General features: G+C 42.5%; 1 protein-coding gene across 8 annotated transcripts in view; it reads left to right on the top strand.

Annotated features, from left to right (window-relative positions):
- Positions 1 to 12,210, top strand: part of EPS15L1 (epidermal growth factor receptor pathway substrate 15 like 1) — a 292,668-nt gene that overhangs the window by 228,720 nt on the left and 51,738 nt on the right. For all 8 annotated transcript variants that reach the window (XM_029610996.1, XM_029610995.1, XM_029610998.1 and 5 more), the window contains one exon: positions 5,516 to 5,576. In XM_029610996.1, the coding sequence (XP_029466856.1) occupies positions 5,516 to 5,576 (61 nt within the window). The remainder of the gene's footprint in view (positions 1 to 5,515; positions 5,577 to 12,210) is intronic.

The raw sequence follows: 12,210 nt of genomic DNA, 5'->3' as shown, positions 1-12,210 counted from the left end.
TTATAGAATGCCATGTGACTCTATAATCAATCCTTTTGAAAAGATATGTTTCAGGTAGCGAAAGAGATGGATTGTTTTGAGGCAGGTCATAATCTTGCTGCAGTTGTGTTGATTCCCAAGCCTGGGAAGAACTTTAGTTTGCCTGAATTCTATTGTCCCATCTCCCTCCTGAACTAAGACATTAAAATTTTGGACACAGTTTTCACACACAGTTTGAACAATGTGGTACAATCACTTATTCATAAAGACCATACTGGATTTCTTAAGGGTCGTTATTCTACCTCGAATATCTTGAAAGCTTTATTGGCTGTCCAGTTACCCAAAATGCAAGTTACAGAAGGGCTACTAGCAAACCTGAACACTGTAGAATGCATTTGATTGTGTTGATTGGAGCTATCTCTTGTGACTTTTGGGCCAGTATAAATTTGGGGATACATTTCTTTGTTGTGTCTGATTATTATATAGTTCACCTATGGTGCAGCTTTTGGTCAATGGCTATTCCCTGTACGTACCAGGATCAATCCAGACTGCTGAGTTGTGTCTCCCTTCCAGCAGATTGAGTCAGAGAAAAAACTGAAAGGCACCCCCTCTTACCCTGGTGTGCCACCTGCGATCCTTCAGTATTTCTCTGACTCCAGCAGATAAGGGTGACAGAGCCTGCGGTCCTGATCCATTAAAAAAAAAAACCAAAAACGGAAAGCAAAGCAAGCCAGGCATGGTAAGGCCTGGGGGACTTTGTTTTCTACCAATGGTTAAATCAAGGACAAAGATTCTTATTAATAATGCTCGATCTGTCGGCCGCGTTTGATACAATTAATCATATTATCATACTCCGTAGGTTAAAAGAGAGAGGACTAAATGGAATGACAATAGAATGGTTCAGATCTTTCATGAACAATAGAACATATCAAGTACAGATGAACAACTCCTTATCTAATATCTTCAATCTCGAAATGGGTGTACCGCAGAGCTCTGCATTATCGGCGACAATGTTTAATATTTATGACACCCTTGTGTCATTTACTATTAGGATTAGTATATTATCTATATGCAGATGACATACAGATACTGATACCTGTAAAAGATACATTGGAAAAAACATTTAAAATGACGGAAATGTATCTAAACATCATAAAGCAATTACTGTCCCAGATGAAATTAAGTTTAAACATTGAAAAAACAGAGATAATGCTTTTAGAAAAAAAAACTGCAATGAGCACAGAGAATTATCAGTTCAAATATGACAATAATCAAATTACACTGGCGAACGAAATAAGAGATCTGGTTGTTGTCATAGACCCCGAACTAAATTTTAAAAAATATATTAGTTAAAAAACCAAAGATGGATTTTATAAACTATCATTACTAAGAAGACTGAAACGCTATTAGCTACAAAAGAATTTAGAACAGTGCTACAAGCCCTGATTTTTAGTGGAATTGACTACTGTAATGCCCTGCTACTTGGCCTACCATGTATTCTACACTAAGACCGTTACAGATCCTCCAGAATTCTGCAGCACGAATATTAACCGGAACTCACAAACATGAACATATAACACCAATACTTGCAGACCTGCACTGGTTACCAATGGAACAAAGAATTCAAACTTCACACCCTAAAAAAACTAAAACCCCTCCTACACTTCAACGACTTCCGCACAGTACTCCAGACTACTATTTTTTCGAAAATAACTATTGCAACGATATCCTGCGAGGTCTTCCCAAAATTACTATCTCCCCCGTCCAAATGCTACAAAATGCTGCTGCCCGTATTCTCTCTGGCACTCACAAAAACGAACATATTATCCCAATTCTCAAAGAACTACATTGGCTCCCAATCTCATTCCGGATCCACTATAAGACCCTCTCCATCATACACAAATCCCTACACAACCAAAATATGCACTGGTTTAACAACTCCTTACTATTCCGCACCTTCACTAGACCCACCAGATCTCAATACTTGGCAACACTACACACACCCTCTCCTAAACTTATACACCTTACCACCACGAAAGTACGCGCCTTATCCATTTCAGGACCTGCAATATGGAATACCATGCCCACCGACCTACGTCAAGAACACTGTTCAAAAAAATTCAAACAAACTCAAAACCTGGCTTTTCAAGCAGGCATATACTTGATACGCCCTCACTGACCTACCCCCTCTTTACCTCTCCCCCAACTCTACCTCTCCTTTTTCCTTTTACCCCTCCTCGCCCTTGAAATATCTTATTCTATATTATATTACACATTATACCTAAATTCTTATTTTTGTATTAATACAATACCTATTTTTTATTGCAATACCTATGTTACTCCACTATATGGTTACTGTTTCACATAGTAACTGTTCTCATATGGTTTGAACCTAATTCCTTGTAAAGCCTTTTATGCTGCATTTCGTGTTCCTTGTAAACCGATGTGATGTTCCCAACGAATGTCGGTCTATGAAAAAATTTAAATAAAAATAAATAAAATATAAAACATTACCATTTTACACAAGGCAATACACGCAGAACATGTAGAATGGCTAAATGCATCAATAAGATTACATACACCGCAGCGTAATCTAAGATCTTCAAATAAAGGATTATTGGCAATCCCCTCACTAACATCGTCTAGACTAACATCAGTGAGAGAGGGCATTATCCCTAGCATCACCTAAAATTTGGAACACCTTGCTAGAATCAACAGCATGAATTTTAAAAACTCTTAAAAACATGGCTTTTAAACAGGCCTTTCCTGAGAATGAGAACTGAACAAGGCAGATTCAGGCTGAGAGAAAATATATGCAGGACCTAGTATAAGGAACTTTTAGATATTTTAGTTGTATTAGGCTTTATAGAGTTTATGTATTGATGTATTTTATTTTAGCTGAATGTTGATAGTATATACTTACTGATATTTAGTGCGGATATTTTGTATGTTGTGGAGATTGTAAATGGATATGAAGGTTTGGTCCGTACACGGGTATAGAAAAACTTGAAAAATAAAATTAATTAATTCAAAAAAACAAACAGTAGTTAGTTTTCTTTCTGGAGGTGACTGAGTCAGTCCTCCCGAGGCTGCTGCCTTGATTGAGGCACGGCTGGGGTTAGATACCCCGTTAGCCGTTTTCCCGGAGCCGCTTCTTCTGCCGGTGAGTAGGGTTATTAACCGGTGGGCCGGTCCCTCCCCCTTGCTCTCTAAGACGGCATAATTCCTCAGGGGGCTGCCTGTGCCGCGACTGAGGTTCCAAGGAAGGTTTTTCCCCTGGGGGGCTGCGTGTCAGCGTTTATAAAAAAAAAAAAAAAAAAGAAAAAAAAAGAATAAAATTGTTCTACTGTGTGCACAGGTTTCCTGGGGCTCCAGAAGGGCGATTTTCGCCGCTTTTTTCGGCTTCCTGCTTGCTCCCTCTCCGCAGGCATGATGCGGGGTTCGCTGTGTTCTGCATGCGGGGAGCCGGTGGCGCAGCTCTCCTGCGATGGCCTGTGTACACATTGCCTCCCGGGAGGGAAGGGACCGTCGTGGAGCAGCAGCGGGTCATTTTTGGCATACTCCTGGGGCACAGGGAGGAATTTGCATCTCTGCCGGCCTCGGCCTGCGTTACTTTCTTGTTGGGACCCGAAGTCGGAAGAGTTCCAAATCTGATTGCCGCTCTTGGAGACCGCCAGGTCCAGTGTCTTTTGGTGGTTGATTCTGGCCTACGTGCATCGCGGAATGGACCTGGGGGTACCCCAGTGGGTGGTCGTGACGACAGATGCCAGCCTTTCGGCTGGGGTGCGATTTGCCAGTTGAGGGCAGCACAGGGTCGTTGGACAGGGCAGCAGGCGAAATGGTCCATAAATTGCTTGGAAACCAGAGCAGTACGTCTGGCATTGCGCAGTTTCCTTCCCCTGGTGAGCCGTTGATCAGTGCATGTATTGTCCGACAATGCAACAACAGTGGCTTACATCAATCGTCAGGTGGGAACCAGAAGTTGTCCCGTGGTATTGGAAGCCAATCGGCTAATTCTCTGGATGGAACGCCATCTGGTCCGGCTGGCAGCTTCCCACATAGCCGGAGTCGACAACGTTCAGGTGGATTTTCTCAGTTGCCAGCATCTCGATCCCGGAGAGTGGAAACTTTCCGAGGAGGCGATGCATTTCCTGACTCGTTGGTGAGGTGTTCCTCGCCTGGACCTGATGATGACTCAGAGAAATGCGAAGGCAGCTCGGTTCTTCAGTCGCAGGAGGGAACATGGGGCGGAAGGTCTCGATGCCTTGGTCCTGCCATTGCCTCGCGACATTCTACTGTACGTCTTTCCTCCCTGGCCGTTGGTGGGAAAAGTCTTGCGAAGGATAGAGTCTCACATGGGATCAGTCATTCTCGTGGCTCTGGAGTGGCCACGGCGGATGTGGTTTGCAGATCTGATCAACTTAGCGGTGAACAGTCCTCTTTGGCTCAGTCATCTACTGAATCTTCTTCAGCAAGGTCCAGTATTTTTCGATCAAGTGGATCGCTTTTGTCTAGCGGCTTGGCTTATAAGAGGCAGCATGCTCATGAGGGAGAAAAACTCTCCATACTCTAGACTGCAAATGAGACTTGGCATATTACAAATGACGTACTCAACCTCATAGTCAAGTTAATCAACTTTTTGTCTCATATTGCACTACTGCCTTGGTATTGCAGTTACTAAACAAACTTTATCCAACTGGTTAGCTGAGTGTATTCATCACTGCTGTGACATAGCATAAATTCAACTTACAGACTCAATGCTCATAAATTATGAGCCATAGCTTGTTCGGTTGCTCATCTCAGAGAAGTACCCATCGAAGATATCTGCAAACCTGCAACATGGTCATCAGTCTACACTTTCATGTCCCATTACTGTCTTGATACCGTTTCAAAAACTGACAGTAGTTTTGGACAAGTAGTTTTGTGAAAATTGTTCTCATTGTAGCCCATTCTCCACAGTGGAGTTTGTTACTTATGCAGTAATTGCTCTGCTGCAACCCTCAGTTTCGGACTCCCCACATGTAATGGCTAATTCAACTTGTTTATTGATGAAATGCATGTTTGCTTGCTGTAAATGGTGTTTTCCATAGATAATAGCAGGATGATTTACCCATGAAATACCCGCCCACCTCCCTGGAGAGTGGACTACACAGCTAAAATTAGCTCTGTTACTGAGTGAAAAAGCTCTACAGCTTGGAAAGACAAGTCCGTTCAGTATCGCTGGATGATGTGTCTCACACGTAATGGCTAATTCATTCTGCTATCTACAGAAAACACCGTTTACAGTAAGTGATCCCAGATCTTCTGAGAAAGACCTCTGCTCTGTGGCCATCTCTGAAACTTTTGCTTGCAGACAAAATTTGAACTTATGGCACTGACATTTACATTTGTTGTGCAGTTGGTTCCAAATTTGGGGTAGAGAAGAGATTTTCAAACTAATGAATTGAGAGGAATAAATTCTGAATAGCAAAAATGTATTCTTTGTTTGTGGTGTAAGAATTAATCTCTCTGTTTTCATCCATTATTTCCTGTGTAGTCCGATCCCTTTGAGAGCCATGATCCTTTCTCAACCTCAAATATCACCTCAAAAGGACAAGGTGAGAAGTTGATTTGTTTGTTTTAAGTTTCTTATTTTTATGTCCAGGCAATTTGAAAGCTTTAATACCCGGTGGTAGGTTAGATAGATTTCTTTATATTATTTCTAATGCATAGACCGATAGTATACAAAATGTTTGTATACCCTTGAGTGAACAGGGTAAGAATGAAATAATGTCTATAGGTTTTGTATCTTGTTTTATAAAGATTAAAAAGTTGCATTCTGGTAATAAAATAACATTCATTGTTGAATGTGACGCACAGCCTATATGAGAGCCAGAATTATGCTTAATAGGCCGGACTATCCACTAAATCTCAAGTCTTCTCTCTCTTTTTCTCTTTTGTTTATTTTTTTAACATGGTTTCATCCTCATGCTTTGCATTGACCTTAACAGTCATGTCCCTAGTAGAGTCGAGAGGCAGGACATTAATGCTCAGTTCTTCTCCAAATTGTACAGGTTCTCAATCTCAGATGGCCATAGCTCAGAACCTGCACTTGGATCTTAGCCAATAGGCTAAGAAACAATCTTTTCAATATATTATAGTGCATTTGTTAAAGTACCTTATATACTTTTGGTCTCCCAGGGACAGAAAAACAAACATCTTAGAACTGTATTTGAGTATGCAATTATTTATACAGTCCTAGTCTGAAGTATCACATTTAACATGGTCACATTTGACATGGTCACTAGGTAAGGAGACAGCTCCTTACGTTGACTAGGAGACTTTAGAGGAAAACATTTATTTGCTTTTTAAAGGTTAGATGTTTCATTGCAGAGTCATAGAAACAGAATATAATAGCAGGTAAGAACAATAAGGCTGGTTTAGTCTGCCCAATTTCTATCCTGTTACACTAGCGTAGACTCCAGCTGATGTATGGCTTTCCTTCACTTCTTTGCAACTTTTCTGTGTTTATCCCAGGCTTTCCTGAACATTTGTTTTTATCTCGGTCACCTCCTCTGGAAGGCTGTGTTTCATTCATCTACTATCTTTTTTGTAAAGAAATACTTTCTAATGTTCCATAGAAACATGACGACAGAAAAACTATTTTCCGTCCGTAAGCAGGGCAGAATTAGCCATAACATGTGACGACTTCCATCAGCACTGAACGGACCTCTGTCTCATAGCTAGTAGAGCTTTTGCTGGGAGCAGTCCTACATGTTTACACTCCTTATTGTATATTAAGATCGGCCAATAAAGAATTCTTGGTTTTCCCAAGTATTCCGCAAGTCTATTTAGGTGAAGTTAGGAACCGCACTATATCAGAGGCAGGCCCGCAATGTAGAATAAAATGCTTGAACAGCTCCACGTATTAACTGATATGAAAGCTTTTTAAAAAAAAAAAAAAAGCATTAAAAAAACATGGCTGTAAACAGGCTTTTGAGGAAACCAGCTTGCAGGATAATTGATTCTCTCTTGTTTTTTCCAGATTTGTTTAGTAAATGTGACATCTATAGTTTTGTCCTATTTGCCAGTCAAGTGTGTTATGTGGAAATTTATGTATGTTTTTAATTGTGAATCCCTGTGATCATTGGAGCAGTGATCAATAAATGATTTTAAACTTAAATATTGAGTATGTGCGAGAATTCCTGCTCGGGCATTGCCTCATGAGCCCCCTCAGTCTTTTTTTCATCCAAGCAGTGCTGCTGCTGCTGCTGCTGCTGCTGCTGCTGCTGCTGCTACTACTACTGCTGCTGCTGCTGCTACTACTACTACTACTGCTGCTGCTGCTGCTACTACTACTACTACTACTACTACTACTACTACTCTTAACATTTCTGTAGCACTCCTCCATGTACACCGCGCTCTACAAACAACACATAAGAGAGAATCCCTGCTTACTTGAGCTTACAGTCTAATCAAGAGAAACATACAGGGCAAAAGAGACTTGGGGAGTTTTGTATAATAAATCAGTGGTTACAATTAGTTAATGTGGCTGAAAGCGGACAATCAAGCTTAAGATTTAATAGCCTCAGAAAGGTATGTTTTTAGACAGGATTTAAATAAGATGAGAGAGCATGATACATCAGCTCAAGAAGTCTGATCCAAGCATATGGTGCAGCCAGGTGCAAAGCATGGAGTCAGGAATTGGTGGTAGAGGGGAAGGGCATAAATAGGAATGACTTGCCTGATAAGCAGCATGCACGAAGAGGAGTGTAGAGAGAGAGGAGAGGTAGTGAGGATCTTTAGGTGAGTAAGAGGAACTTTTGGCTGTATGCAAGAATGGATAGGGAGCCAATACAGTGACTTTAGAAGAGGAGTAAGATGGGTGTAGTAACTTTGGCAAAAGATAAGTTGCACAGCTGAATTTGATAGATTGTAGTAGAGAGAGATGGCTCTCTGGGAGACCCGTGAGGAGCAAGTTGCAATAGTCTAAGCGGGAGGAGAGAGTGGATAAGGGTTTTGTACTGTTTTCAGAAAAGAAGGGATGGATTTTGGTGGTGATATAGAGAGAGAAATGGCATGTTTTCTTAATTTGTTCTGAAACCTGGAGTAGGAAAGGTTTTCTGAGGGAAATGAGTGTTCTGGAAGGGGATTGGAAGAAATTCCTGTCTATCCCTTTTTTGGAGCCTAGAAATGAGGGAACATTGATCTAGGACTCCAGTGATGAAGCTGGTGAGTAAAGAGTGATCCCTAGTTGCCTTGGAGGAGAGAACTCCTGGTGCATATTCTCAGAGTGGCTAGAATCCTGCTGCATTTGAATGCCGTGGGCTAGAAGCTCTTTGCAGGGGTTCCAGTGGAGAATACACATGATTTGTGGATTCTGGGACAACTTCTCTTCTAAGTAAAGATGGCAACTTGGAAAGAAAAAGGTTGAATGGTAACTTCTCTTTCTCATTAATGACATAAAGAAATACTTCACTAATTCCGCTACTTGGTCAAGTTGCTATGTTCTGTGTGAAGAAACAAGGGGACCTTGGACTCTGTGCTAAGAAGCATTAAAATTATAGGAGTGGGCATTCAGATATCAAGCTGTACTGCAAGTGGCCTACCTTCCTGGAATCTTCAATACTTTGGCAGATCTTCTCAGCAGAATCTTTTGTCCACACTAGCGGTGGCCCGCCACGCGTTGCAGTGGCAGAGTAGGTTCTTCCCCCCCCCCCTCCCCCTTCCCCTTGCTCATACACCTCAGTCACACATCGTCCTCCCCCTTGGTCACTCCCCCCCCCCCTTTCCTCCCCTGTCCCCACTCCAACTCTCTCCCCTCACACTCACCGCCCCCTTCATTCTCCCTCCCATCACTGTCACCTCTCCCCACCTACTCCCTACCCTTTCGTCAGTGACAGCACACCCTCTCTGAATCTCCTTCCCTGACTCAGTTCCCCTCCCGCTCGCAATGCCCTCCCAGCTGATCCCCCCCCCCCCCCCGGTCCCTCTCCCTCTTGTGCGGTTCTGCGCGGCCCGCTCCCGAAGACGCGAGGTCAGCAAGGATCCCTCCCTGTCGTGCATGTGAGCCGTACCAGATCACCGCCACAGCTCCTCCGAGGTGTCAAAGTTCGGCCGGCCGACACCACCACGCCGGATATCACCGCCGGTCCGCCGCCGCTGCTGCTCCTCCCAGCACCATGTTGGTCCTGCTGTGCCCGATGTGCACCGCTGCTGCTCCTCCCAGCGCCATGTTGGTCCTGCTGGACCCGACGTGCGCTCCCGCCCACGCATGCGCAGTACAGCAGCTTCATTTCTCAAGGTAGATAGCGTGTATTACATGTCTGTCCAACAGATGTCGCTGTTTTCCCCACACACGTAAAAATATGTTTTTCTCTGAAACAGTGTGACATCTATGTAATCTAGAGAAGAACCTTGCCGAAAGTGAAAGCAAGGTTGTGTCCAAATTTGATAGCAATTGGTCCAGTAGTTTCTGAGATTATCGATTACGTCCAAACTATTTTACATTTTTATTTATATAGATTTATATAGATGAATGGGCCCCTTCAGCAATCCACAGCCAACAGGCTGCTTAGTCTCTGGGTATTTCCTACAATTGATTTATTAGCATCAGAACAAAACAGAAAACTGTTTTTCCCCATTCTTCCCAGCAAACGTAGATCTGCTCGGGGTGCTTCTCTGTTCGACTACAATTCAGATCTCATGTACGCTTTTCTACCATTCCCCTGATAATCAGAACAGTGCAAAATATATTGAAGGACTGAGCTGTCCCTGTTCCAGCACGGCCCAGACAAATCTGGTTGGTTTATCTAGTACAACTCTCCAATCTTCCTCCAATACCTTTCAGATTATATCCATACTTATCTCAAGAAGGAGGGATGTCAGTTTCCTCTGAATCTTCCCGCCCTCAGCTTGACAGCTTGGATGTTTAATGCTCAGTGGTAAGATTTGTCCTTACCTAAAGCGGTGGAGGACATATTAGTACAAGAAAACCTTTGACCAGAAAAGCTTACTGTTCTAAATGGAAAAAAATTTCCACATGGTGTCAACACAACAATTTGAAACAAAAGTTACTAAATTATCTGCTCTCACTTTCTGAATCTGGTCTTGCCTCCTCATCAGTAAGAGTACATCTCAATGCCATAGTAGCTTACCTTATTCAAACCGAGGGTAAGTCTATTTCCATTCATCCATTAGTATCCAAATTAATGAAAGGCTTGCGGCATACTAAACCACTAGTTCTGTGGGATGTAAATGTGATCCTAGCATAACTGATGAAGCTACCCTTGAACTGCTGGAGAGAACCTAACTCAAATTTCTAACATGGAAAGTAATATCCCTGGTCACAGTGACGTCAGCAAACTTCAGGCTTTAGTTCATTATCCTCCTTATATGCAAATCTTTCATAGGGTTGTGCGCTGCATCCACCCGAAGTTTCTTTCAAAGGTTGTGTCCGCTTTCCATATTAATCAAGCCATTGCGCTACCTACATTCTTCCCAAAACCTCACACGCATAAAGGCAAAAAAACCCTTCATACTTTCAACAATAAATAATTTCTTCAGATGGATCCTTCTTCCAATTTTTGAAGGATGTTTTATTTGGGGGGTAAAATAGCCTCTTTTACCTCACCTTTTAATCATGATGGTAATCGTTTTGCCTTCCTTCCACCTTTCTTAATGCGTGGAATGCATATGACCTGCACCTTTAGATAAAAACTCGGCCTCATCGTCAGTCTTCTCAATTATTTGTTTCTTATGATCCCAATAGATTGGGCATAGCAGTGGCCAAATGTAATTGTCCAACTGGTTAGCAGACTGTATCACACACTGCTGTATGCTAGCAGGCCTACATATTACAGACACAATTCAGGATAATCAGGTTAGAACTATGGCTGTTTCAGTGGCTGATCTGAGCCATGTTTCTCAACCACATCTGCAAAGCTGCAATATGGTCATCAGGACACATCTTTATGTCCCATTACTGTCTGAACAATCTCTCAAAGAGTGACAGTAAATTTGAAGAAACAGTTTTATGTAGCCTGTTCACCCATTAGCTACCCTCCACGGTGAGATCTGGGTTGGTTATTCAGTAAACATGCCGCTGCAATCCTCAGCTTGGGACTCTCCACATGCTGTGGCTAATTCAACCCTGCTTATTGATGGAAAAAGCAAGTTTTGTTATCATAAATGGTATTTTTCATAGCTAGCAGGATGAATTAGCCATACTAAATATCTGTCTACCTCCCTTGAGAGTTGGCTACTTAGCTAGATTTAGCTCTAAAATTGATTGAAGGGGCTCATGAGACAACACTCGAGCAGGAATTCCTGCACATGCTCAGTAGAACAAAAACTCTAACTATAAGAGAGAGATCTGTTTGGTGCCGCTAGATGTCACCACATGTTATGGTTAATTTTTCCTGCTATCTTCAGATAACACCGTTTAGGAAAAACAAACTTGCTTTACAGCCTGTCTAGTCTGCCCATCCACATAAACTATTCAGCTTTACAATCACTACCATTCTCTCAGAGATCCTGTTTTTATTTCAATTCATATACTGTCCTACTCTCCATCACCGCCACAGGGAGGATATTCCATGCATCCACTATCCATTCTGTAAAGAAACATTTCCTTAGAGTCTATCTCATGCATGGCCCCTCATTCTAGAGAAAACAAATGGCGTAAGACCCCATGCCCGAGCACACTAAACGCTTACAAATCGACCTTACACATTTACAGAAACGCCACGCACCGAGCAAAAAAAGATTTCTACGGCCACAGAATCCATGACCTCGTCTTTGATCCCAAGGCTCTTTTCTTCTATGTAACAGAGCTCACTAAAACCACCACCCCTTGCATCCCAGACGAACTGGCACAAACAAAGGCAAATGAATTGGCAATTTTTTTCCACAACAAAATCTCTAACTTACTAAAAGGCCTGCCCATCAATTCTTCCTCCTCTCACATCCCCAGCGCCCCCACCTCAAACTCCGGACCCTCTCTGGAGTCATTTGAACCCACCTCCTCCCTGGAAATCGGATCAATTTTAAAGAAAATGAAACCTTCATACCACCCACTGGACCAAATCCCAACCAAGCTCCTTCTATCGGTGCCAGACTGCATCTCCAAATACCTAGCTGACATCATAAACTGCTCACTATCACAAGGAATCTTTCCGGACGTCCTAAAAATTGCCACCCTCAAACCCCTTCTTAAGAAAGCAAATCTAGACCCTAGAGAACCCAACAACT

This window comes from Rhinatrema bivittatum, chromosome 8, assembly GCF_901001135.1.
Source record: "Rhinatrema bivittatum chromosome 8, aRhiBiv1.1, whole genome shotgun sequence".
In the NCBI taxonomy this organism is placed as follows: Eukaryota; Metazoa; Chordata; class Amphibia; order Gymnophiona; family Rhinatrematidae; genus Rhinatrema; species Rhinatrema bivittatum.
Note: the sequence above shows the minus strand (reverse complement) of the source record. Positions and strands in the feature narration are given on the sequence as shown.